The sequence below is a fragment of the Salvelinus fontinalis genome, chromosome 15 (assembly GCF_029448725.1).
Source record: "Salvelinus fontinalis isolate EN_2023a chromosome 15, ASM2944872v1, whole genome shotgun sequence".
Lineage (NCBI taxonomy): Eukaryota > Metazoa > Chordata > Actinopteri > Salmoniformes > Salmonidae > Salvelinus > Salvelinus fontinalis.
Genome location: NC_074679.1, coordinates 12,189,779 through 12,215,090, shown reverse-complemented (window position 1 = coordinate 12,215,090; position 25,312 = coordinate 12,189,779). Strand labels below are relative to the sequence as shown.

The 25,312-nt window shown below is 41.8% G+C and overlaps 1 protein-coding gene across 1 annotated transcript; it reads right to left on the bottom strand.

Moving 5' to 3' along the window:
- Positions 1-533: 533 nt before the first annotated feature.
- Positions 534-17,467, bottom strand: LOC129811235 (peptidase M20 domain-containing protein 2-like). Its single transcript, XM_055862394.1, has 5 exons — positions 17,417-17,467; positions 2,067-2,163; positions 1,157-1,208; positions 910-1,052; positions 534-580 (listed from the first exon to the last, which is right to left on the bottom strand). The coding sequence occupies exons 1-5, from the start codon at positions 17,465-17,467 to the stop codon at positions 534-536; spliced, it is 390 nt and encodes a 129-aa protein (XP_055718369.1).
- Between the last annotated feature and the right edge of the window lie 7,845 nt (positions 17,468-25,312).

Below are 25,312 nucleotides of genomic sequence, written 5' to 3'. Positions count from 1 at the left end.
CATAGACAAGACTACATAGACACGACTACATAGACACGACTACATAGACAAGACCACATAGACAAGACTACATAGAGAAGACTACGTAGACATGACTACATAGACAAGACTACTTAGACAAGACTATGTTACGTAGATAAGACTACATAGACAAGACTACATAGACAAGACCACATAGACAAGACTACATAGACAAGACTACATAGACAAGACTACATAGACAAGACTGTGTTACGTAGACAAGACTACATAGATAAGACTACGTAGACAACACTACGTGGACAAGACTTCATAGACACGACTACATAGACAAGACTACATAGACAAGACTATGTTACGTAGACAAGACCACATAGATAAAACTACATAGACAAGACTATGTTACGTAGACAAGACTACATAGACAAGATCACGTAGACAAGTGTTTATCGCCAGTAATATCATGACTACTCTGTTATCTATCACTTCACATCTCTACAAGTATTATTATTTCATTTTTGCTACCTGAGAAAGGGCTTGGCACCTCCTCAAACTCAATCCCTGATGATGTTGGGCTTCACTCCATCATGTCCGATGATGCCTGTAGAAGAAGACAGAGAAGAAACCAACTGCATGTTCGAGTCTGGTAAGGAAGAGGTGTACACAGAGACTGTGGTAGTGTGTTCTACAAGCTTGTTGCAGTACATGGAACCATCAATATCATCAACATCAACGCCAAACTATAAAAGTACTAGCCTAATCAACGCAGATGTAGGGGTGAATGACATTTTACATTACATTTTAGTAATTTACCAGAAGCACTAATCCTTACAATGACTTACAATGAGTGTATTTATCTTAAGATAATCTATTTACACTATAAAATTAACTCAGTATCTAATGTCCATGAACCGCTCATTTAGTACTTACCATGGAATCTCCAGTCTGGCTTTATCTGCTGCCTCAAAACAGACAGGCTGTCGTACGCCAGCACGGCTGCATCCAGGGCATTAAACCTGTCCCAGGAGTAGGCTGCAGCATGAGACGCCTTCCCATGGTACTTCACTGTCACACTGAGAATAGATTAATCAAAAGTGAACCAAAGTTGACACATATTAGAGTCAATTACAATGTTGTTGACCTGAATTGGATACAGACGGCGGAAACTGAGTCTTACTCTGTTATGGATACACAGAGCATGAATAAAACATCCCGTTGAACGGGGTGAGGCATGGAGACAACATCATGTTGAGCGAAGTGAGCCACGAAGATAACATCCTGTTGAGTGGAGTGAGCCATGAAGACAACATCCTGTTGAGTGGAGTGAGCCATGAAGACAACATCCTGTTGAGTGGAGTGAGCCATGAAGACAACATCCTGTTGAGTGGAGTGAGCCATGAAGACAACATCCTGTTGAGCGGAGTGAGCCATGAAGACAACATCCTGTTGAGCGAAGTGAGCCATGAAGACAACATCCTGTTGAGTGGAGTGAGCCATGAAGACAACATCCTGTTGAGTGGAGTGAGCCATGAAGACAACATCCTGTTGAGTGGAGTGAGCCATGAAGACAACATCCTGTTGAGTGGAGTGAGCCATGAAGACAACATCCTGTTGAGTGGAGTGAGCCATGAAGACAACATCCTGTTGAGTGGAGTGAGCCATGAAGACAACATCCTGTTGAGTGGAGTGAGCCATGAAGACAACATCCTGTTGAGTGGAGTGAGCCATGAAGACAACATCCTGTTGAGTGGAGTGAGCCATGAAGACAACATCCTGTTGAGCAAGGTGAGCCATGAAGACAACATCCTGTTGAGTGGAGTGAGCCATGAAGACAACATCCTGTTGAGTGGAGTGAGCCATGAAGACAACATCCTGTTGAGTGGAGTGAGCCATGAAGACAACATCCTGTTGAGTGGAGTGAGCCATGAAGACAACATCCTGTTGAGTGGAGTGAGCCATGAAGACAACATCCTGTTGAGTGGAGTGAGCCATGAAGACAACATCCTGTTGAGCAAGGTGAGCCATGAAGACAACATCCTGTTGAGTGGAGTGAGCCATGAAGACAACATCCTGTTGAGTGGAGTGAGCCATGAAGACAACACCCATGTCTTCAAACGGCCCAGTCAGAATGAGGTCGACCTTCCCTCCTCCATCCTCTTCTGCTGGGATCCCAAGTACTGTCACCTACATGGTATTGATAAATGGTTCTGTTTATCTATTTATTCAAATGACAAAGAGTGACATTATCCATGCATGATAATTTAGTAAGTGGACAAATAGAGACATAGAGACCTGGCTATATTATATGGGAAAGGGGAAAGGGGAAAGAGGATACCTAGTCAGTTGCACAGCTGAATGCATTAAACCGAAATGTGTCTCCCGCATTTAACCCAACCCCTCTGAATCAGATCTTATGTTGTGGCACAATATGCTTTAGAACTGCCCAGTCTGCACTCAATGCAGGCAGAATGTAGGCTACCTTTACACAGAGAGGAGAGTCCACAGCTCTCTTCCATAGAGATAGATAGAGGACTCACCTTTGTATCTGTGCCATTATAGCATCTGTGACAGAATGGGCAGCGCCATTTTATTTATTTTATTTAACCTTTATTTAACTATGCAAGTCAGTTATTTTTATTGACAATGACGGCCTACCCCGGCCAAACCTTAACCCGGACAACGCTGGGCCAATTGTGTGCCGCCCTATAGGACTCCCAATCATGGCCGGTTGTGATACAGCCTAGAATCGAACCAGGTTCTGTAGTGACGCCTCTAGCACTGAGATGCAGAGACTTAGACCACTGCGCCACTCGGGAGCCCAAAAGGCTCCCATTGAGGCTATCTCCATTTTAAAGTAGTACATTTTCTTCTTCTTCATTGGCTGATTTCTCCCAACTCATAGGAATCCCCACCCAGTTGACTACTTTAAAATGGTGTCAGAACAAGTGTAGCAGCCACACCGACTTTGTATATGAGGGTTTGTCAACATGCATGGCCAAAACCTGGCAATGCATCATACTTGCATAATTAAGAAGCCCACATTCTGTAACTGAAAATGCGGTAGGCAGTTTGACTTTTGACATCCCATAAGTTATCATCAGAGAAAAACTCATGTGACTGTTTTTCTCCATATGCAAACTCTGGGCAGACCCATATGGCTTAGATTTGAAAGGCCTAAACACCTCCCTCTGCAACTGGATCCTGGACTTCCTGACGGGCCGCCCCCAGGTAGTGAGGGTAGGAAGCAACACATCTGCCATGCTGATCCTCAACACTGGAGCCCCCCAGGTGTGCGTGCTCAGTCCCCTCCTGTACTCCCTTTTCACCCACGACTGCATGGCCAGGCACGACTCCAACACCATCATTAAGTTTGCAGACGACACAACAGTGGTAGGCCTGATCACCGACAATGACGAGACAACCTACAGAGAGGAGGTCAGAGACCTGGCCGGGTGGTGCCAGAATAACAACCTATACCTCAACGTAACCAAGACTAAGGAGATGATTGTGGACTATAGGAAAAGGAGGACTGAGCACGCAGGTTGAGAGCTTCAAGTTCCTTGGTGTTCACATCACCAACAAACTAGAATGGTCCAAATACACCAAGACAGTCGTGAAGAGGGCACGACAAAGCCTATTCCCCCTTAGGAAACTAAAAAGATTTGGTGTGGGTCCTCAGATACTCAAAAGGTTCTACAGTTGCAACATCGAGAGCATCCTGACTGGTTGCATCACTGCCTGGTACGGCAATTGCTCGGCCTCCGACCGCAAGGCACTACAGAGGGTAGTGCGTACGGCCCAGTACATCACTGGGGCTAAGCTGCCTGCCATCCAGGACCTCTACACCAGGTGGTGTCAGAGGAAGGCCCTAAAAATTGTCAAAGACTCCGGCCACCCCAGTCATAGAATGTTCTCTCTGCTACCGCATGGCAAGCGGTACCGGAGTGCCAAGTCTAGGACAAAAAGGCTTCTCAACAGTTTTTACCCCCAAGCCATCAGATTCCTCAACAGGTAATCAAATGGCTACCCGGACTATTTGCATTGTGTGCCCCCCCAACACCTCTTTTACACTGCTGTTACTCTCTGTTTATCATATATGCATAGTCACCTTAACCATATCTACATGTACATACTACCTCAATCAGCCCGACTAACCGGTGCCTGTATGTAGCCTCGCTACTGTTATAGCCTTGCTACTGTATATATCCTCGCTACTGTTATTTTTCACTGTCTTTTTACTGTTGTTTTATTTCTTTACTTACCTATTGTTCACCTAATACATTTTTTGCACTGTTGGTTAGAGCCTTTAAGTAAGCATTTCACTGTAAAGTCTACACCTGTTGTATTCAGCGCACGTGGCAAATAAACTTTGATTTGATTTGAATAGAATGAACAGCTTGTCTTGAATTTTGTCTATGCAGAGTTCAATACTGTGTTTCAACTGCATTCATTTTTCACGTGATTGAGAGCCTAGTGTCATCATCTATTTAGCTAGCAGGACAGCAAGCTAGTATTTTTGTGCTGGCAAAAATACCAGTTTTCAAAGTGAGTTATTTGAGGAAGGCAATATTTGAATCATTGTGAAATGGACTTGATTAGGAGAAAGAATTGAAGCCTGAAAAGCATTTGTCTTAGTCTATATTTGGTCTTAAGCAAAGTTGAGACTGTTTTGAATGGCTTTATTGCAATTTCACATATCTAGGCTAAACGGGATCAAGTGAAGTTCATCAACTTTATTTAATATAAAAAATAACGAAAGCAATCATATGTCGTTCTTTTTCACTCTCACTACACTAGAGGGACCCAAAGTAATATTTTTGTGTCAATGCAACAAGCTCCACCATCGGTATTACATTCTCAATGCCCCACATGCACTTAAAATCCATTATTTTATAGATGAAGGTTTTGAAGCAATTATTACAGAATCCATTTAGTAAAAAAGACAGTACAGAATCTGTCTCTCCCCTTGAATTAATAATGACATTCAAACTGACAATATTAGTGTTAATAAAAGGAATAAATTATTGCCTCCTCCATTGTCAAATGTCGAGAGACTTTTTTCATGGCCACTCGAATACTACAACACTCAAGCAGCAAACAATGAGGTACCTTGGGATAGGGCGAGACAACTGCGAGCAACGTCTGAACCAGCGGAACGAGCTCAATTAGTGCCAAATTAATAAAGACACGGCCCTACAGCTGTCACGCTACTACACAGGACTCAAGTGTGTGTGTGTGTGTGTGTGTGCTGTGTGTGTGTTAGAGACAGTATGAATCGGTGCGCTGTGTGTGAGTGCGTGTATATAGAGAGGGTAACTTGTAGGAGTTGGGGAGGTTAATTGGGGTCTTTGTCCACCACAGGAGGAGATGTTGCTGGACAGCGCAGAGCAAGCTGTCACCAGAATTTCTCTCTGACAGTCTGTCACTCAGCTTACTTTACACACCACAGCTATCCCTCTCTATTGTGTGTAAATTAATTAACGTGGTGGAAATTACCCTTTTGCTTTCCTATCTTCTAAATCACTGATTTAGTTTGTGGACAGCTGTTTCATTTCACCTGATTTCTTAGTTAGTACTTCATACCCTTTCATGTCTGCCCTGAGAGTATCAAAAGTGTTGTCATACAGTTGATGCAGTTCTGTCCTTGAGCTGTTCTTGTCAATTAATGTTCGGTATTATGTCACGTTTCATGTTCTTTGTGGACCTCAGGAAGAGTAGCTGCTGCTTTCGCAACAGCTAATGGGGATCCTAATAAAAAAAATCTAAATACCAAATAGTTTCCATATATGCCAGTCTGAATGATGGCCAAATAAAATCCTTGCCAAATCCCAAAAGCTTTCTCTCGCAGAAACAGAGACATTTCCTATGTTCAATATTTCAAGTAACTTTTGACATGATGACTCAATCAGTGTAGTCCATCAGTAACGGGCATCAATCCCATTACTGATGTGTGTGCCTGCATGCATGCGTGTGCCTGCGGGAGCGTCTGTGTGTGTGCACAGCCTCAGCCAGGACAGTGATGTCCTCAGTGACATACTCAGACAATAGTGGTCCGCCTGTTTTAAAACATGAGGTTCCAGTCAGCTGAGGTGAACTGTCCTTCTCTCATGATTCCTGGAGAGATGGGATCTCATTAGCACTATGAAACAAAGAGCACACCCCAGCATGCACTGCTCCTCAGGCCCTGCAGCCCACAACAAGAGCTCTGTTAATTGGAGGAGAGGCCTCTGGGCCTCTTGAGTGTATCTGTTTGCATGCAGCTTGTCAGCCCTTCCTTACAATTATGTCACACCACTGCACACACAATCACAGCATTCCCATAGTGGCGAAAACATTGACGCCTTGGATACGAACATCTTCTTCCCTGTAGATCTAGGAGGATTTTGTTTGGGATTCTCTCATGGTCCTGGTTTTATGTAGACCAAAGGACAAACCCTTTTACAAAATATTGTCCACTTACTTCTTTGTCTATAAGGGATATTTTCAATACATAATACACTATAGAAATGCTAGCTAGAACACACATTTTCCCTCCAAAAGCTCCTTGGCACCATTATTATACAAAGCAATATCATAATGCATTTCTCTCCTCATTTAAAATTATGCAAGGGGGTCTTATTCTTCTGCCTTCTTCAGTTCTGTCAGGCAGTGGATTGAGATTCTCAGGCTTCACACAGGGAGCCCATACAACTGCCCAGCTACTCCCTATATACCACTGTTAGGGCAGACTGTTTCTTTGTGACACCACAGAAAAGGCTGCTGCCAGTCTCAATAATGTCAGCCTTTGTTCAGTCTCGCTGAACAGGAAAGTGTAAGCTCTCCCTGCTACAGCAGAGTAGCCTATCAGCAGGGTGGGTGGAGAAGTCCAGATAATCATACTAGAAATGGTTACCACAATGAGTTGAACCGCATGTTGTGCTTAAGTCTGTTGAGACGGTAACGTGACATTGTAGTTTTACCATCATAGTTTGAGTGTAATGCAGGCACAACTACATCCTGATCATGAGGAGAGAAAAAAATCCAGAGGAGGAAAGGTTTACATTTCTCAAACAGATGCATCCAATGCTACAAAAATACCCGCAATAAGAATGGAACTGGTCTAGATTGCCCGTCTGTACGCATGTCTGTCAGTCCGTCTGTCTGTCCCCAGAATCAAACCTCTAGTCCACAAAACAAAGTGTCAGTGTTGTTGGAGGTCACACAGTTCAATGGCGTCTTTACATACACCTACAGGATCTACAGTGCCTCTCAGTGAGAGCGTATTACCACTAGAATGTCTTCACCTGGCTTGAAAGTTCAAACACTGTCTGAACCCTGTATGTGTATTCACAAAGACGTCACAGTTACATGAGCTACGGTTGCAGTGTATTCCCCAATGGAAACGTCTTGGTTGGATATGTCCCCCTCTTGGTAAGGTGAGGAGAAAGGTGTTCAGATCTACTACTTTTCTCTCCTATCTGTTCTCTTCTCTCCATTGCTATTTTCATCATGATGATGCCGTTGCCACATAACTATCATTATTCACCAGTTGACATGGTACTTTGCCATGACCTTTGAATTACAGCAGGTGACTTATTACTATGTAAGGAGGAGAGATCCTTTTCCCTCAGAGGTACAGATAGATTCATCATCACAGGGCTTCTCAGGTGCATTCGTTGTTGAGATGATGGCTCATAACAGCTTTTTGAAAAGCGGTATAAATAAAACATGGTCTGGTGATGAGGGAAGGACTGGAGTGCACCTGTCATGTATAAAGACACATATCGGTATCACAAATATCAGTATCACAAATACTGAGAAGCCTGGTGTATTCCTCCTCATAGTGGTGGATATAAAATTGCTATGAAATGGATCCACCTGTGGTTTAGTGTAGCAGGCATGAGCTGGAGGATAAATGAGGGGACGTGGATCAGATGGTACTGCCACTGTCCTCCGGTGAACTCGATCACGTTTATTGTGATGAGTTGTGTCCTAGGGACAGAACTGAGCGATTTCCCCTTGGATAGGCCAGCTGCACTGTCAAAATTGGCTAAATTGTAAAAATGCATGAAAACAAAGATTTGCTTTTTGGCCTTAACTTAATGTTAGGGTTAGGCATAAGGTTAGCAGTGTGGTTAGGGTTAGGTTTAAAATCTGATTTTATGATTTTGTGCCAGCTAGTGACCACTCTGCAGAGCTGCCTCTTTGAGGATATAAGCATAAACAGGCTCTCTGACCCACAGATGACATGAAGTTTAATTTCATCTTAAAGTAGTATGTTGAAAATGTTGTCTGATTTATAAAAAAATAATTGCTTCCGACCATCTGGGGATTTCTAACTTCACAGAGTGACAAACACACAGTCACGCAGTCACTCAGTCACGCAGACACACATTCACGCATGCATGCACTCACTCCCTCACCTCAACTAGAGTGATAATTGGTAACTCTCCCATAAGAACTGTGAGGAATCTTCCTTGACCTTGGTGTTGATGAGCTAATGTGTTTGGCCACAGCTTCCTTCGATTCAGTCCCCTTGAATAATGCACATAGTTAGTATTCTTTCCTCAAAGGGTTTCATCATTACCTGTTGTGCATTTAAATCAAGTCCTGACAAATTTGAATATGGGAATTCCAGGATAATGGAATGATGCTGAGTATGCCAAACAAAAATCAATGATTGCAAAGTTAAACAATCCATACACAAGTACTACTTTAAACAATGTCCACTGAAAAACATTACAAAAACACATTTACTTGAAGAACAGTTTAGATGCAAAATTTGGTAACAGAATGATGGTTTGTGCTGTTAGTTCCATCATTCTGTTATCAAACTTGCATTACACTGTTCTTCAAGTAAATGTATTTTTGTAACATTTTCTGTGGAAATTGATATAAGTAGTCCTTGTGCATGGAGTTGTATTCAATAATAGATTTTTGTTTGTCATACATTTTAAAGAATTAATAATCTGAGTCTCAGTATCACTCTGTTACGGTTGAATTGCCCATATCTGTTGTTACAAATACAGAGACCGTGTCCACTTTCGTTGAATGGAGGAGACCAAAGCGCAGCATGATGTGAATACATTCTTCTATTTATTAACGAAGAAACACTAAATAAACTATACAAACCAAGTGCAGACACAGGCAACTACCCATAGACAATAACCCACAAACTAAACTGGAAAATGGCAACCTAAATAGGATCCCCAATCAGAGACAACGATCAACAGCTGCCTCTGATTGGGAACCAATCTAGGCCACCATAGACCTACATATGCCTAGACTAACTACACACACACCTAGACTAACTACACACACACCTAGACATACATAAACCCTATACAATACCAAAACCCCATAGATATATAAAACCCCTAGACAAGACAAAACCACACATGCCACCCTCGTCACACCCTGACCTAACCAAAATAATAAAGAAAACAAAGATAACTAAGGTCAGGGCGTGACATCCACACGGTTACTTGTGTTCACTGGATCTTTTGGCTGCCTTCCTTGTCTGTTAGTTTGATACGATGTTGTAATGCTTCTACACTATGAAAAAGTATGAGTATCCTACAAATATTTACTTTGATTCAATTACAATGTGTGCTACTGAAATGACACAGTCATAAAAGACTGTGCCATTTATATTTTATCATGAATATAAAATTAAGAGGAACAACTCAATATTAATAGCAGTTGACCCAATCATGACCCCTTTCCTGCAGTCAATTGACAAAATCGTCCTCTAGTGGCCTCATGGGTGGAATGTTATTAATATTTTTTTTCATGATTTCATAATTAATAAACATTATTTCAACAACGAAACACGCTGCAAATCCAGTGTTTATATATCAAATGGTTTTGTTACATTTCAGTCTTCTTTGATGTACTGTATAGTACCAATCAAAAGTTTGGACACACCTACTCATTCCAGGGTTTTTCTTTATTTTCAAGACATTAAAACTATGAAATAACACATATGGAATCATGTAGTAACCAAAAACGTGTTAAACAAATCTAAATATATTTTAGATTTAGATTCTTCAAAGTAGTCTTGATGACAGCTTTGCACAAATTAACTGTTAAAAGTTAATTTGTGGAATTTCTTTCCTTCTTAATGCGTTTGAGCCAATCAGTTGTGTTGTGACAAGGTAGGGTGGTATACAGAAGATAGCCCTATTTGGTAAAATACCAAGTCCATATTATGGCAAGAACAGCTCAAATAAGCAAATTGAAATGCATTAATGACAGTGCATTATTACTTTAAGACATGAAGGTCAGTCAATCCGGACAATTTCAAGAACTTTGAAAGTTTCTTCAAGTGCACTCTCAAAAACTATCAAGGGCTATGATGAAATTGGCTCTCGTGAGGACCGCCACAGGAAAGGGAGACCCAGAGTTACCTCTGCTGCAGTGGATAAGTTCATTAGAGTTAACTGCATCTCAGAAATTGCAGCACAAATTAATGCTTCACAAGTAACAGACACATCTCAACATCAACTCTTCAGAGGAGACTGCGTGAAAAAGGCCTTCATGGTCGAATTGCTGCAAAGAAACCACTCCCAAAGGACACCAATAAGAAGAAGAGACTTGCTTGGGCCATGAAACACGAGCAATGGACATTAGACCAGTGGACATCTGTCCTTTGGTCTGATGAGTCCAAATTTGAGATTTTTGGTTCCAACCGCCGTGTCTTTGTGAGACGCAGAGTAGGTGAACGGATGATCTCCACATGTGTGGTTCCCACCGTGAAACATGGAGGAGGAGGTGTGATGGCATGGGGGTGCTTTACTGGTGACACTGTCAGCGATTTATTTAAAATTGAAGGCACACTTAACCAGCATGGCTACCAGAGCATTCTGCAGCGATACTCCATCCTATCTGGTTTGCGCTTAGTAGAACTATTGTTTGTTTTTCAACAGGACAATGACCCAAAACACACCTCCAGTCTGTGTAAGGGCTATTTGGGCAAGGAGAGTGATGGAGTGCTGCATCAGATGACCTGGCCTCAACAATCACCCAACCACAACCCAATTGAGATGGTTTGGGATGAGTTGGACCGCCGAGTGAAGGAAAAGCACCCAACAAGTGCTCAACATATGTGGGAACTCCTTCAAGACTGTTGGGAAAGCATTTCTCATGAAGCTGGTTGAGAGAATCCCAAGAGTGTGCAAAGCTGTCATCAAGGCAAAACGTGGCTACTTTGAATAATCAAAAATATATTTAGATATTTGAACACTTTTCTGTATACCACATGATTCCATATGTGTTATTTCATAGTTTTGATGTCATTCTACATTGTAGAAAATAGTAAAAATAAAGAAATACCCTTGAATGAGTAGGTGTGTCCAAACTTTTGACTGGTACTGTATATATAATTTATAATTCCAAAAATGGATGTAGCAACTACAGATTGCCCCTTTAAGTCTATCAAGAGTGAGCAAGTTTGGTTCATGTCCTTTGCAGATGCCACATTCCTGACAAAGGTTTGTATGCATAAAAAAGATCTGTAACCGAGTAAAGGGAGACATAAAGTAAGAATTAAAAGTGTAAATGTTCATTCACAGTCATAACATAGGGTTTGTACATTTACAGATCTAATTTAATGGTTACGTTTCATGTTTCACACATGGGATTTTCTTACAATCCTAACAATTTACGAATGGATTTTCTTACGATCCTAAGTACTTTTGGCAGCTATCTGGCTCCAACCAGGTGTGTTCTTTTTTGTGAGCCCATAACCATGTGTTTGAGGTGTATACACTGGTTTCAAAGTAGATTTGTTTAAGACTACCAAGAAAGACTCTGTGTGACCCTGATTTAGCCCACTGTAGTAAATTAAATTACTGCAGTTGGCTTAAAATAATTAATCAGCCATGCATCATTGTTCACATTACAAAATTAACATACATTTTGGAGGATTTCATGCACAATGCATCATACACATTGGGTTACATTTGGTCCTTCAGAAGTAAAATATTTACATAATATGTAGGGTGTGATTCAATTTTTTATATTCCCATATGGAACGACAGAACAAATGATGAAACGATTACATATTCACCTGTTTCTGGTATCAGTAATACAATGTGTTCTCACAGTATTGTTCATGAAGTATTGATATAGGAGATTTTCTGATTATGAAGATTTTTTGGGAGGGAGAAAATCTAAATATCTGCATTTATTGCTTTACAAAGACTCCACAAATATGCTCAGATTTGATTACTATCGCAAAATCAGATAATAATTTCAGAGGAAATTACCACGACTATCTTCAGCTCAGCCCTGTATTCACAGACTGATGAAAATGGAAATAACAGTTTTTCAAATTGAGCCTATTGTGCTTTGTGCATCCTGCAGTCAGTGATTGCTGAAAAAATAGCTTAATAATAACTTAATTAACAAGTATTCAACTATAGTCCCAGTCAGTATTCACATAATAATAAGGAATTCCCCTCGACCACTCCCACAAATTGGGGAACATCAATATTTACATTTCACACATGCTCTTATCCAGAGCGACTTACAGGAGCAGTTAGAATTAAGTGCCTTGCTCACGGGCTTATTGACAGATTTCACCTAGTCAGCTCGGGATTCAAACTAGCAACCTTTTGGTTACTGACCCAACCTCTTATCCACTAGGCTACCACCCAACATTATTTCCTATTGACCCACATTGTAAAAGAGGCATATATATATTTTGTTTTACAGAAATAATAAAACATGCCGAAAAGCTGCTGTTTTATTTTATTTTATTTTTTTGCTGTGTTGTACATGTAACCAGGTAAAAAAAATCCCGACCTACGGTTCGCAATGCTCCTACGTAGGGACTGCTATAAGAGCCCTGTGTTGTGGCATCAGGCTATTTGGCGTGGGAGAGTGGGAAATGTGGGGACCACGTGTCCAAATAGGCGACATACAAAAAGATGTGGACACCTGCTCTTCGAGAATCTCATTGAAAAATCATGGGCATTAATATGGAGTTGGTCCTTCCTTTGCTGGTATAACAGCCTCCACTCTTCTGGGAAAGCTTTCCACTACATGTTTTAACATTGATGCGGGGACTTGCTTCCATTCAGCCATAAGAGCATTAGTGAGGTCGGCACTGATGTTGGGCGATTAGGCCTGGCTCGTAGTCGGCGTTCCGATTCATCCCAAAGGTGTTGGGTGGAGTTGAGGTCAGGGCTCTGTGCAGGCCAGTCAAGTTCTTCCACACCGATCTCGACAAATAATTTCTGTATGGATCTCGCTTTGTGCACAGGGGCATTGTCATGCTGAAACAGGAATGGGCCTTCCCAAAGTGTTGCCTCAATTGGAAGCACAGAATTGTGTAGAATGTCATTGTATGCTGTATCCTTAAGATTCCCCTTCACTGGAACTAAGGGACCCAGACCAGTACTCCTCCTCCACCAAACTTTACAGTTGGCACTATGCATTCGGGAAGGTAGCGTTCTCCTGGCATCCAGCAAACTAGATTCATCCATCGGACTGCCAGATGGTGAAGCGTTATTCATCACTCCAGAGAACGCTTTTCCACTGCTCCAGAGTGCAATGGCGGCAAGCTTTACACTACTCCAGCAGACGCTTGGCATTGCGCATGGTGATCTTAGGCTCATGTGCGGCTGCTCAGCCATGGAAACCCATTTCATGAAGCTCCCGACAAACAGTTCTTGTGCTGACGTTGCTTCCAGAGGCAGTTGGAACTAGGTAGTGAGTGTTGCCCCCGAGGACAGCCGATTTTTACACGCTAAGTGCGTCAGCACTCGGTAGTCCCATTCTGTGAGCTTGTGTGGCCTACCACTTCGCTGCTGAGCCGTTGTTGCTCCTAGACATTTCCACTTCACAATAACAACACTTACAGTTGACCAGGGCAGCTCTAGCAGGACAGAAATATGATGAAATTACGTGATGGAAAGGTGGCATCCTATGACGGTGCCATGTTGAAAGTCACTGAGCTTTTCAGTAAGGCCATTCCACTGCCAATGTTTGTCTATGGAGACTGCATGGCGGTGTGCTCGATTTTATACACTTGTCAGCAAAGGGTGAGGCTGAAATAGCTGATTCCACTAATTTGAAGGGGTGTCCGCATACTTTTGTATATATAGTGTATATGTGAGGAAAAACATTTCATCACAGCTAAGACATTTAACTTGTTTAGTATACTCCGTTTGTAACGCCACTCATTACTTGTAGCTGTATAGTCAGTTTGTTTGTGTTGTTGGTCTTGACTAGCTAGCTAGCACTCAATTACTCACGTGGCTACTAGCGCTGTCATGAAAAGTGGCATTTATTTAACTAGGCAAGACAGTTTAGAACAAATTCCTATTTACAATGACAGCCTAGGAACAGTGGGTTAACTGCCCTGTTCAGGGGCAGAACAACAGATTTTTTTCTTGCCAGCTCGTGGATTCGATCTAGCAACATTTTGATTATTGGCCCAATGCTCTAACCACTAGGCTACCTTTTTCTAATTAGTGAGAACGCTCAGGAGCAGGCAATGTCAGAAAAGTAATCTTTAGACATGTTGGACTTTTCTTAAATGTAGTTTTGTAATTGACTAAAAAACGAACAGACAACAAGAAAATTGCATTTGAAAAAGGTCAGGTTTTTGCTGTGAGCCAGTGGGGTAATTTAGGTAACCATGGGTTGTTTTCCCCACATACGGGCAGGGCCGCAACGTTCTATCTAATACCCACTGGGACTGTGCCATGGTATGGAATGTTAAGAAAAAGCAAATATGATGCATCTACATGACACTACAACATTATATGGCAACGGCTCCATTAACATACAGACGGGAATATAATGGGTGTGTTCGTAAATCCACTCTGGAATGTCAGTGTGCGCAGAGTGAGCTCTGGGCGTTTGTAAATTCAGAACTTTCAGATTGTCAGTTTGTAAATTCAGTACATTACGCTGCTGGGGCATTCAGAGCGCTCAAAAGACGCTCTGGCTGAGGAGTAGGGTTAATCCAAGCCAAGTGTTCTGACCTCATAAGTCAAGCAGCCAAGTTAACTGGCTAAAATTGGCTAGCTTGCTAGCTACTTCCAGACACAAATGAGAAAACACCTCACTCTGAACATTTTACTCTCCCTAGCCAAGCTTGTTAGTGTTCTAATGTTATCAAAAGGGTTTGTGACTGTAACTGTGTTACTGGCAACACCTAAAAAATATTTGCCGATGTTTACTTACACCTGTCGTAACAAACCCAATGTCTAGAATGAGCAAATATGATGCATTTACATGACACTACAACATTATATGGCAGCCATGTTAACGCTTATTTACATTATATGGGGAAAATTTTAAAAACACTGTGTAACAGAATGTCTAAAATTAGAATGATATGCAAAATTCTAAAAGTTTGCCCAATTCTTTAAATACATAATTCTAAGAAATCTATTTCCCTTTCCTCTTCTATAATGGTTGTTCTGTTCAACATGAACTCAAACCCTGTCCACAATGTTGGTCTCTAATACAGTATTTGGGAGCATGACCTCATTGACGGGATGACATCAATGTCAGTACTGAATCCGAACATTATATCCCTCTGCAGAGTCTGCACCCATACTCAGATGTTTGTAAGCTTTAGAACCTCATGTATCAGTGTTCTAAAACATGGAAAGATTGTGTTTCTATTAACCTAGCGTAGCAGCTGTAAACGAAACGCCTGAAACTAGATCCCCGACATACCGGCCTTGAAGGTTCTCTTCTGCACTATTCAACCAATCCAGTAAATGTGGAGGAGGAGATAAGATAGGGTGTCGCCTTGTTAAAATCCAAAACAGTCCATTTCCCCTGAAAACCGGAACATCCGGTTTTTGGGGTCTCGGCATAGGCTATGTTTCTATTAAATGATGTCCTAAAAGCATCAAACTACGACAACAAAACTCCTCCTTTGATGAACTGAGGGGTATTGCTCTTCTTTGAAACCAGATAGGGAACAGAGGATGAGAAATAATGACACTCATTAGAGCGGAAGACAAGCCACTCTAATATCCTATGATCACAGATGGAGATCTTGATGTCTACCTGCTGTGACATTAGACTGACTTTGTCCCAGCCAGCCTGAACCAAAGCTCGTACATCAATGACATATGCAAAGCTCGTACAAGGCTCCCATTCTGAAATCACAGCTCCCATCAAACAGTCGGAAGACAGGCTGATAATGACCAGGCGGCCACACTGAAATAATATATTAGGACATCAACATCGCATTTGGGCTTTTAATGAAAAGTATAATATGCTGACCTCCTTTGGGAACAGGTGTCCTTGTTTGACAGTTCAATTAATCAATCAAAACCTAACAATGAACTCTGGGCTGAGGTAGCCTTGGCCCTTGACCTTGGGCATGGACACACATAGGAGTTAAAGAGATTCAATATAGTTAAGGTGTAAATCATTTAGATTTATTTAGATTTATGGGCTGGTACCATCCCTACTGTGAAGTATGGGGGTGGCAGCATAATGCTGTGGGCATGTTTTTCAGTGGCAGGGACTGGAAGACTGGTCAGGATGGAGGCAAAGATGAACGGAGCAAAGTACAGAGAGATCCTTGTTGAAAACCTGCTCCAGAGCGCTCAGGACCTCAGACTGGGGCGAAGGTTCACCTTCCAACAGGACAACGACCCTAAGCACACAGCCAATACAACACAGGAGTGGCTTCGGGACAAGACTAGCCCAGCCAGAGAGGCCCATCCAGAGCCCGGACTTGAACCCGATCGAACATCTCTGGAGAGACCTGAAAATAGCTGTGCAACGATGCTCCCCATCCAACCTGACAGAGCTTGAGAGTATCTGCAAAGAAGAATGAGGGCAACTCCCCAAATTCAGGTGTGCTAAGCATGTAGCGTGATACCCAAGAAGAGTTGACGTTGTCTCTAACACAAAATATACAAATTTGTATTTTACAATTATAAGAAGAGTCAAATCTTATAGTTAGTCATTTTAGAAGTTGATTATACTATTTGAAAAAATATGTATACGTCATTTCAAGCCTTATTCATACCGTTTTGTTGAATAGGAAATGAATGAATCTTAACATATTTCATATTTTCATATTTTATCATATTTGTACTGTGTATTTGAGCTTCTGTCCTCAAACGTGACCACACCTCAGCAATTTATAACAATGTTTACCAGGAAGATGAGATTTTACCCTTTCCTGTAGTATACAGCATTACTAGTTAATTGTTTATGGTCCTCTTATGACAAAAAAAATATTTTGGGGGATTACAGAATGTAGATTACATTTTCGATTACATTTAGTTACATTTAAGATGTTTTGATACTCTTTGAAGAGGTAGGGTTTCAGAAGTTTTTGGAAGATGAGCTGGGACTCTGCTGTCCTAGCTAGCTTCAGGGGGAAGCTGGTTCCACCATTGAGGTGCCAGAACAGAGAAGAGCTTTGACTGGCCTAAGTGGGAGCTGCCCTCCCATTGGGCCAACAGACCAGAGGTGGCAAAACGTAGTACTTGGGGTTGTCATCTGCATGAAATGCCATGGTATTGCCCCAAGGGATATATACAAATACTACCTCAGCCAATGACTGCTGTAGCTCTGTACTGTAGCCTATATGCCTCTTGGGGAGGTTTGCGTATGTGACATGTTGGGTATCAGAGTGTCTGTTACAGTATGGCCAAAGAGCCATGGGGAAGTTGCTATGGTGATTTGCCCTCCAAAGCTAGTGCAAATGTATTTAGTCCTCCTCATAATCTCCCTAAATGTAATTTAAAATGGGGTTCGATAATTGCTTTGTCTAGATGTTGTTTGATTGGGGACATATAGTCTTAGAGTCGGAGGGATAGAAGCAGTGAGAGTGTCTGAATTACTAAAGCACTAGGACAGCTATACAGACACATTGGATAATGTGATGAGAAGGTAATCACCACAAAAGATTTGAACTTATTTTTACCTTCTTTGTCTTTTGACCAGGCTCAAATATACGGCAAGAAAGGTCAAAGAATTCACTCTCATCACTCTCGTCTCAGGCTCAGCGTGAAAACAATTAGGTTACATGGAGTGAGCTGATCAGCGGTGCTGGGCTAGGAGCTGACCTAGGTGCTGAGATTGGTGCAGGGTTAGGTTTAAATTGAAGGGATCTCTCTAGCTTTAAAAAAGTCAACAGCACTCCAGCCTCCATCCCCCCTACCAGATTGATGTTCTGAGGCAGTTGAGGACATGGGACTCATGGGACACTGGTGAGAAAAACTGCGAAGCCTGTTGTCAAGGAGACCAACAACCCAAGCCTATCAGTAGAGAGGCTTTGTCCATTACTTATAAAAGCATTGTAGTGCCATTGCACAAGTAGGGAAGAGCTGTGGTCTCAGGCAAAGATGTGTCCTGATGGCGACACCTCCGTTGTAAGTGTGTGATGTTACCATGACAGTCAGAAATTAACGGAAGAGTCAAAGGAACACAGTGCACATATAAAGAGTAGTCGTTGGAAGTTAGCCGTAATAAAATATGGGTCTAACAGTGAATGCAAAATGAAGGAGAATGCATGCATGCCACAGTAGTGTGCTCCACCACTGAAACTGATGAGAAATTAAATCCTAATTCCACTCCTGATGCACTCCTTTATTTAAAAAATGTTTTTTATAAAAAAACATTCATAAAATAACAATGTGTATAGGAGACACAAGCTACTGTTCATCTGTTCCTTGTAAAGAATGGAAATGTACGATAATAGCCCTTGTTTCCAATTCACTTATTTTAAAATGAAAACCAAGATACTGTCAGAGTCATGTGTGTAGGTGGCAGGGAAGTCAGGCGCAGGAGAGTCAAACGAAGTGTAAATGGAGTCTTTTAATATATGTCCACTTAACATGCTCCAAACACTAATATGTACATACATAAAATAAACATGGGTACGAGGACCCGTCGCACACCTACACAACCATAAACAATACTGACATAAAACAATCTCTGACAAAGACATGAGGGGAAACAGAGGGTTAAATACACAACAGGTAATGAATGGGATTGACAACAGGTGTGTGGGAAGACAAAACCAATGGAAAATGAAAAATGGATCAATGATGGCTAGAAGACCGGTGACGTCGGGTGACGTCGACCGCCGAGCACCGCCCGAACAAGGAGAGGCAACGACTTCGGCAGAAGTCGTAACAGATACACACTTGAAGAAAAGGGAGAATGTAAGGAACTTGTCTATGTGCCCTGCATTAAAATACAAATTTGGCTAAAGAAAATTGTGACAAATAAAAGTATACCAGTTTCATTTAGGGACCAAAAACATGACAGCTGCACTATGCAGGTCGCAAAATAGTTGTAAGGAGATTTTCGATGTACCGATTCCATGGCACATGGTTTATGAACTGATACACAAAGCGATGCTGGGATTTTCTATTTAAATTATTATACAAGATTCTTGCAACTAATAGAATGTTAAATATATGGGAGATACAACCATCCCAGCACTGCAGATTTTGCTGAAAAGAGATCACTTGGCAGCTAGAAATCTTCAGAGATACTTTTGATCATGTAGTGTATGTGGACACCTGCTCATGGAACATCTCATTCCAAGATCATGGGCATTAATATAGAGAGCTTTCAACAAGATGTTGTAACAGCGATGCGGCATTAGTGAGGTCGGGCACTGATGTTGGGCAAATATGTCTGGCTCGCAGTCGGCGTTCCAATTCATCCCAAATGTGTTCAATGGAGTTGACGTCAGGGCTCTGTGCAGGCCAGTCAAGTTCTTCCACACCGATCTCGACAAAATATTTCTGTATGGACCTCGCTTTGTGCACGGGTGCATTGTAATGCTGAAACAGGAAAAGGCCTTCCCCAAACTGTTTCCACAAAAATTGAAGCACATTAATACAATCTTGAATGTCATTGTATGCTGTAGTGTTAAGATTTCCCTTCACTGGAACTAAGGGGCCTAGCCCAAACCATGAAAAACAGCCCTAGACCATTATTCCTTTGGAATCTGCCAAACCAATATTTGTCAGTCGAACTGGCAGATGGTGAAGCGTGATTCACTGCTCCTTTACACCACTCCAGCCGACGCTTGACATGATCTTAGGCTTGTGTGCTTGGCTGCTCGGCCATGGAAACCCATTTCATGAAGCTCCAGACGAACAGTTTTTGTGCTGATGTTGCTTCGAGGCAGTCTGGAACTCGGTTGTGAGTGTTACAACCGATGATTTTTACGCACTATGCGATTCAGCACTCGGCGGTCCCATTCTGTGCGTTTGCGTGGCCTATCACTTCATGGCTCAGCAGTTGTTGCTTTGCTCCTAGAAGTTTCAACTTCACAATAACAACACTCATAGTTGACCGGGGCAGCTCTAGCAGGACAGAAATTTGACTAACTGACTTGTTGGAAAGGTGGCATCCTATGACGGTGTCATGTTGAAAGTCACTGAGCTCTTCAGTAAGGCCATTCTACTGCCAATGTTTGTCTATGGAGATTGCATGGCTGTTTGCTAAATTTTACACACCTGTCAACAACGGGTAAAGCTGAAATAGCCGAATACACAAATTTTAAAGGGTGTCCACATAGTGTATTTACCCCCCCCAAAAAAGAATATATATACAGTTGAAGTTGGAAGTTTACAAACACTTAGGTTGGAGTCATTAAAACTTGTTTTTCAACCACTTCATACATTTCTTGTTAACAAACTATAGTTTTAGCAAGTCGGTTAGGACATCTACTTTGTGCATGACACAAGTTATTTTTCCAACAATTGTTTACAGACAGATTATTTATCTTATAATTCACTGTATCATAATTCCAATGGGTCAGAAGTTTACAAACGCTAAGTTGACTGTGCCTTTAAACAGCTTGGAAAATTCCAGAAAATCATGTCATGGCTTTAGAAGCTTCTGATAGGCTAATTGACATCATTTGAGTCAATTGGAGGTGTACCTGTGGATTTATTTCAAGGCCTACCTTCAAACGCAGTGCCTCTTTGCTTGACATCATGGGAAAATCAAAAGAAATCAGCCAAGACCTCAGAAAAATTTGTAGACCTCCAAGTCTGGTTCATCCTTGGGAGCAATTTCCAAACACCTGAAGGTGCCATGTTCATCTGTACAAACAATAGTACGCAAGTATAAACACCATGGGGCCACGCAGCCGTCACACATCTCAAGAAAGAGACGCGTTCTGTCTCCTAGAGGTGAATGTACTTTTGTGTGAAAACTACAAATCAATCCCAGAACAACAACAAATGACCTTGTGAAGATACTGGAGGAAACAGGTACAAAAGTATCTATATCCACAGTTAAACAAGTCCTATATCGACATAACCGGAAAAGCCACTCAGCAAGAAAGAAGCCACGGCTCCTAAACCGCCATAAAAAAGCCAGACTACGGTTTGCAACTGCACATGGGGACAAAGATCATATTTTTTGGAGAAATGTCCTCTGGTCTGATGGAACAAAAATATAACTTTTTGGCAATATTGACAATCTTTATGTTTGGAGGAAAAAGGGGGGTCCATGCAAGCCAAAGAACACCATCCCAACTGTGAAGCACGGGGGTGACAGCATCATGTTGTGGGCGTGCTTTGCTGCAAGAGGGACTGGTGCACTTCACAAAACAGATGGCATCATGACGGGGTAAAATTATGTGGATATATTGAAGCAACATCTTAAGACATCAGTCAGGAAGTTAAAGCTTGTTTGCAAATGGGTCTTCCAAATGGACAATGACCCCAAGCATACTTCCAAACTTGTGGCAAAATGGCTTAAGGATAACAAAGTCAATGTATTGGAGTGGCCATCACAAAGCCCTAACCTCATTCCCATAGAAACTTTGTGGGCAGAACTGAAAAAGCAAGTGTGAGCAAGGAGGCCTACAAACCTGACTCGGTTACACCAGCTCTGTCAGGAGGAATGGGCCAAAATACACCCAACTTATTGTGGGAAGCTTGTGGAAGGCTACCCGAAACGTTTGACCCAAGTTAAACAATTTAAAGGCAATGCTAACAAATACTAATTGAGTGTATGTAAACTTCTGACCCACTGGAAAGGTGATGAAAGAAGTGAAAGCTGAAATAAATCATTCTCTCTACTATTATTCTGACATTTCACATTCTTAAAATAGAGTGGTGATCCTAACTGACCTAAGACAGGGAATTTTTACTAGGATTAAATGTCAGGAATTGTGAAAAACGGAGTTAAATGTATTTGGCTAAGGTGTATGTAAACCTCCGACTTCAACTGTATACACTACCGTAAAGAAATTTGGGGTCACTTAGAAATGTCCTTGTTTTTGAAAGAAGAGCACATTTTTTGTCCATTAATAACATCAAATTTATCAAAAATACAGTGTAGATATTGTTAATCTAAATAATATTGCTGCTGGAAACGGCAGATTTTTTTAATGGAATATCTACATAGTTGTACAGAGGCCCATTATCAGCAACCATCACTCCTGTGTTCCAATGGCAAGTTGTGTTAGCTAATCCAAGTTTATCATTTTAAAAGGCTAATTGATCACTAGAAAACACTTTCGCAATTATGTTAGTGTAACCGATGTGAAATGGCTAGCTAGTTAGCGGTGGTGCAATAGCGTTTCAATCAGTGACGTCACTCGCTCTGAGGCCTTGAAGTAGTTGTTCCCCTTGCTCTGCAAGGGCTGCGGCTTTTGTGGAGCGATGGCTAACGGTGCTTCGTGGGTGACTGTTGTTGTGCAGAAGGTGCAGAGGGTCCCTGGTTCGAGCCCAGGTAGGGGCGAGGAGAGGGACGGAACCTATACTGTTACATTAGCACTGCTGAAAACTGTTGCAATAAAACTGGCCTTTAGACTCGTTGAGTATCTGGAGCGTCAGCATTTGTGGGTTCGATTACAGGCTCAAATGGCCAGAAACAAAGACTCTTTCTTATGAAACTCGTCAGTCTATTCTTGTTCTGAGAAATGAAGGCTATTCTATGCGAGAAATTGCCAAGAAACTGAAGATCGCGTACAACACTGTGAACTACTCCCTTTACAGAACAGCGCAAACTGGCCCTAACCAGAATAGAAAGAGGAGTGGGAGGCCCCGGTGCACAACTGAGCAAGAGGACAAGTACATTAGAGAGTCTAGTTTGAGAAACAGACCCCTCACAAGTCCTCAACTGGCAGCTTCATTAAATTGTATCCACAAAACACCCGTCTCAACGTCAACAGTGAAGAGGCGACTCCGGGGTGCTGGCCTTCTAAGCAGAGTTGCAATGAAAAGCCATATCTCAGACTGGCCAATAAAAGGAAAGATTAAGATGGGCAAAAGAACACAAACACTTGACAGAGGAACTCTGCCTAGAAGGCCAGCAACCCGAGTAACTGAGAGTGGTGTTTTGCGGGTGATGAGCTAACGTTAACTAGCTGGCTAGCTAGCTCACTAAGGACTTGTGGGCTCAATGTTTTCCTAAACAAAACACAAACGGTTTTGTTCCACGAGTGCATCTGTTGTACATGACTAATCAAATTAACTGTGAAGTCAGTTATAAATGTCAGCAGGAATGAAAATTAAGCTAGCCCGAGGCAAGTACTTTTCAGACTGGGCTAGTAAACAATTTGCCAAACTAGCCTAACACAGCAGTGAAATGTTGTCTTTACAAACATCGCATGCCACAGATTTAGAACCTAAATGTTACCCGGGCCAAGAAAAATTGTGCTCTGTTTGCCAGTGCCCAAAATCCTTATTTTCAACACCTGCATGTCAGTCCCTTTCAGACAATCCCCCTATCACTGTTGGTCATCCTCAGTGACCTCACGGCTGAGGGTTTTAACTTTCCTCTTGAGAATTCGAATCAGAAGTACAGTCGCAATACTTCACCTCTTCGAGCAAATAGTACCCCAGACTGTCCTGATCAATATATTTGAGCATTTCAGATAATTCCTCCATCCCAGTAGAAATGTTCCATCCACATAGTAGTATTTTAGATGTGCAGATAGACCAAAGCCCAGTCTATTTTACCGTTACTAGAGTCAAGTCTGTCGGTTATGATATTTGAACATAGATGTTACGTTTTAGTAATCAACTTAGCTAGCTAGTAAAAGTTTTTGTTTTATTGTCTCTCAGATGGGCGGACCGGAAACCCAGTGAAAACATTCGGATCTGCAGCTGCCATCTTCCAGTGGGAAAGAGAAATGGCCCTAAAGTGGTTCATTCACCATGGCAGAAGAGGAAGATCCAAACTGTTGATTGGGAAACAAGAACAAACAATGAGGAAGGAGGTTTTGGTGTTGTTGAGGAACCACTTGTTACATTGTCCAAGGTGGGTTTGTGTTATAATGTGTTTTATGTCCAGATAAAGATGGTGTCACAGCATTGAAAAAGTCCTACCACTGACCCTACAAAATGTCTCTTTGTTTTTCAGTCTAACAGGAGTGCGTCCCTCAGGCCATCCGGTGCATGGACATCCTGTGCCAGAGTGATCTGAGCTTGAACGTCCAGTTGTGGAGACTACAGCACATCGAGCCTGTGGACGGACAGGTCATTAACCTGTTGGGGATGGGGGCGCTGTTTAGACTATTTATGCTAATGTGGCTAATTTTTTAAACGGCTTCCCACAAAATCCTTGATCGTACAATATGCATATTATTATTATTATTGGATAGAAAACAGTCTATAGTTTCTATAGGAGTTGAAATTTTGTCTCTAAGTGGAACAGAGCCCATTCTACAGCAATTTCCCTGACATGGAGTCAGATTTGAGAAATGTTGGCCACTTTTCTGAAGTCAGTTAAAAGGGCACTGTCGTTGCTATGACTATACGGACACTTCTTACGTCTTCCCCTGGATGCCTTTACGTGATGACGATTCCAACGGGCTCGATTGCTCGTTCACAGGCCCTACAAATGAAAAAAACCTTTAGCTAGCAAGTCTTTTCTTGCTGCGTAACGCGCGTGGAAGACACCGACCCTCTCCTGTTCCAAGCGTTAGTTTAGCCTGTTATATTTCTCCGGTCATCTTTTCACTCGTTATAGGAGTTACAAACATCATAAAGTAGTTAATTTAAAGCGTTTTATAGCAATTTATATCCGTTTAGTGCGATTTTGGGACATTTATTTTTGCAACGATGTGAAAAGTTGGGCACGCTTTTCAGTTCATCCCGAACGTAGTTGACATTTCCACATGGCAAGAGGACAGCTTTCCACCAAAAGACGATTTCTCCCAAGAAAGGATCCTTTGCCCAAGATACTGATGGAAGAACAGCTCAAGGTAGGACATTTTTATTATGATAAATCGTGTTTCTGTCGAAACATTTTAGTGGCTTAGGACGCCATGTTTTTTGACGTAGCTTCGCTTGGCGCAAACTGTATTGAAAAGTAAGGATAAATTAAAAAATGTAATAACGCAATTGTATTAAGAATTAAATTGTCTATCAAT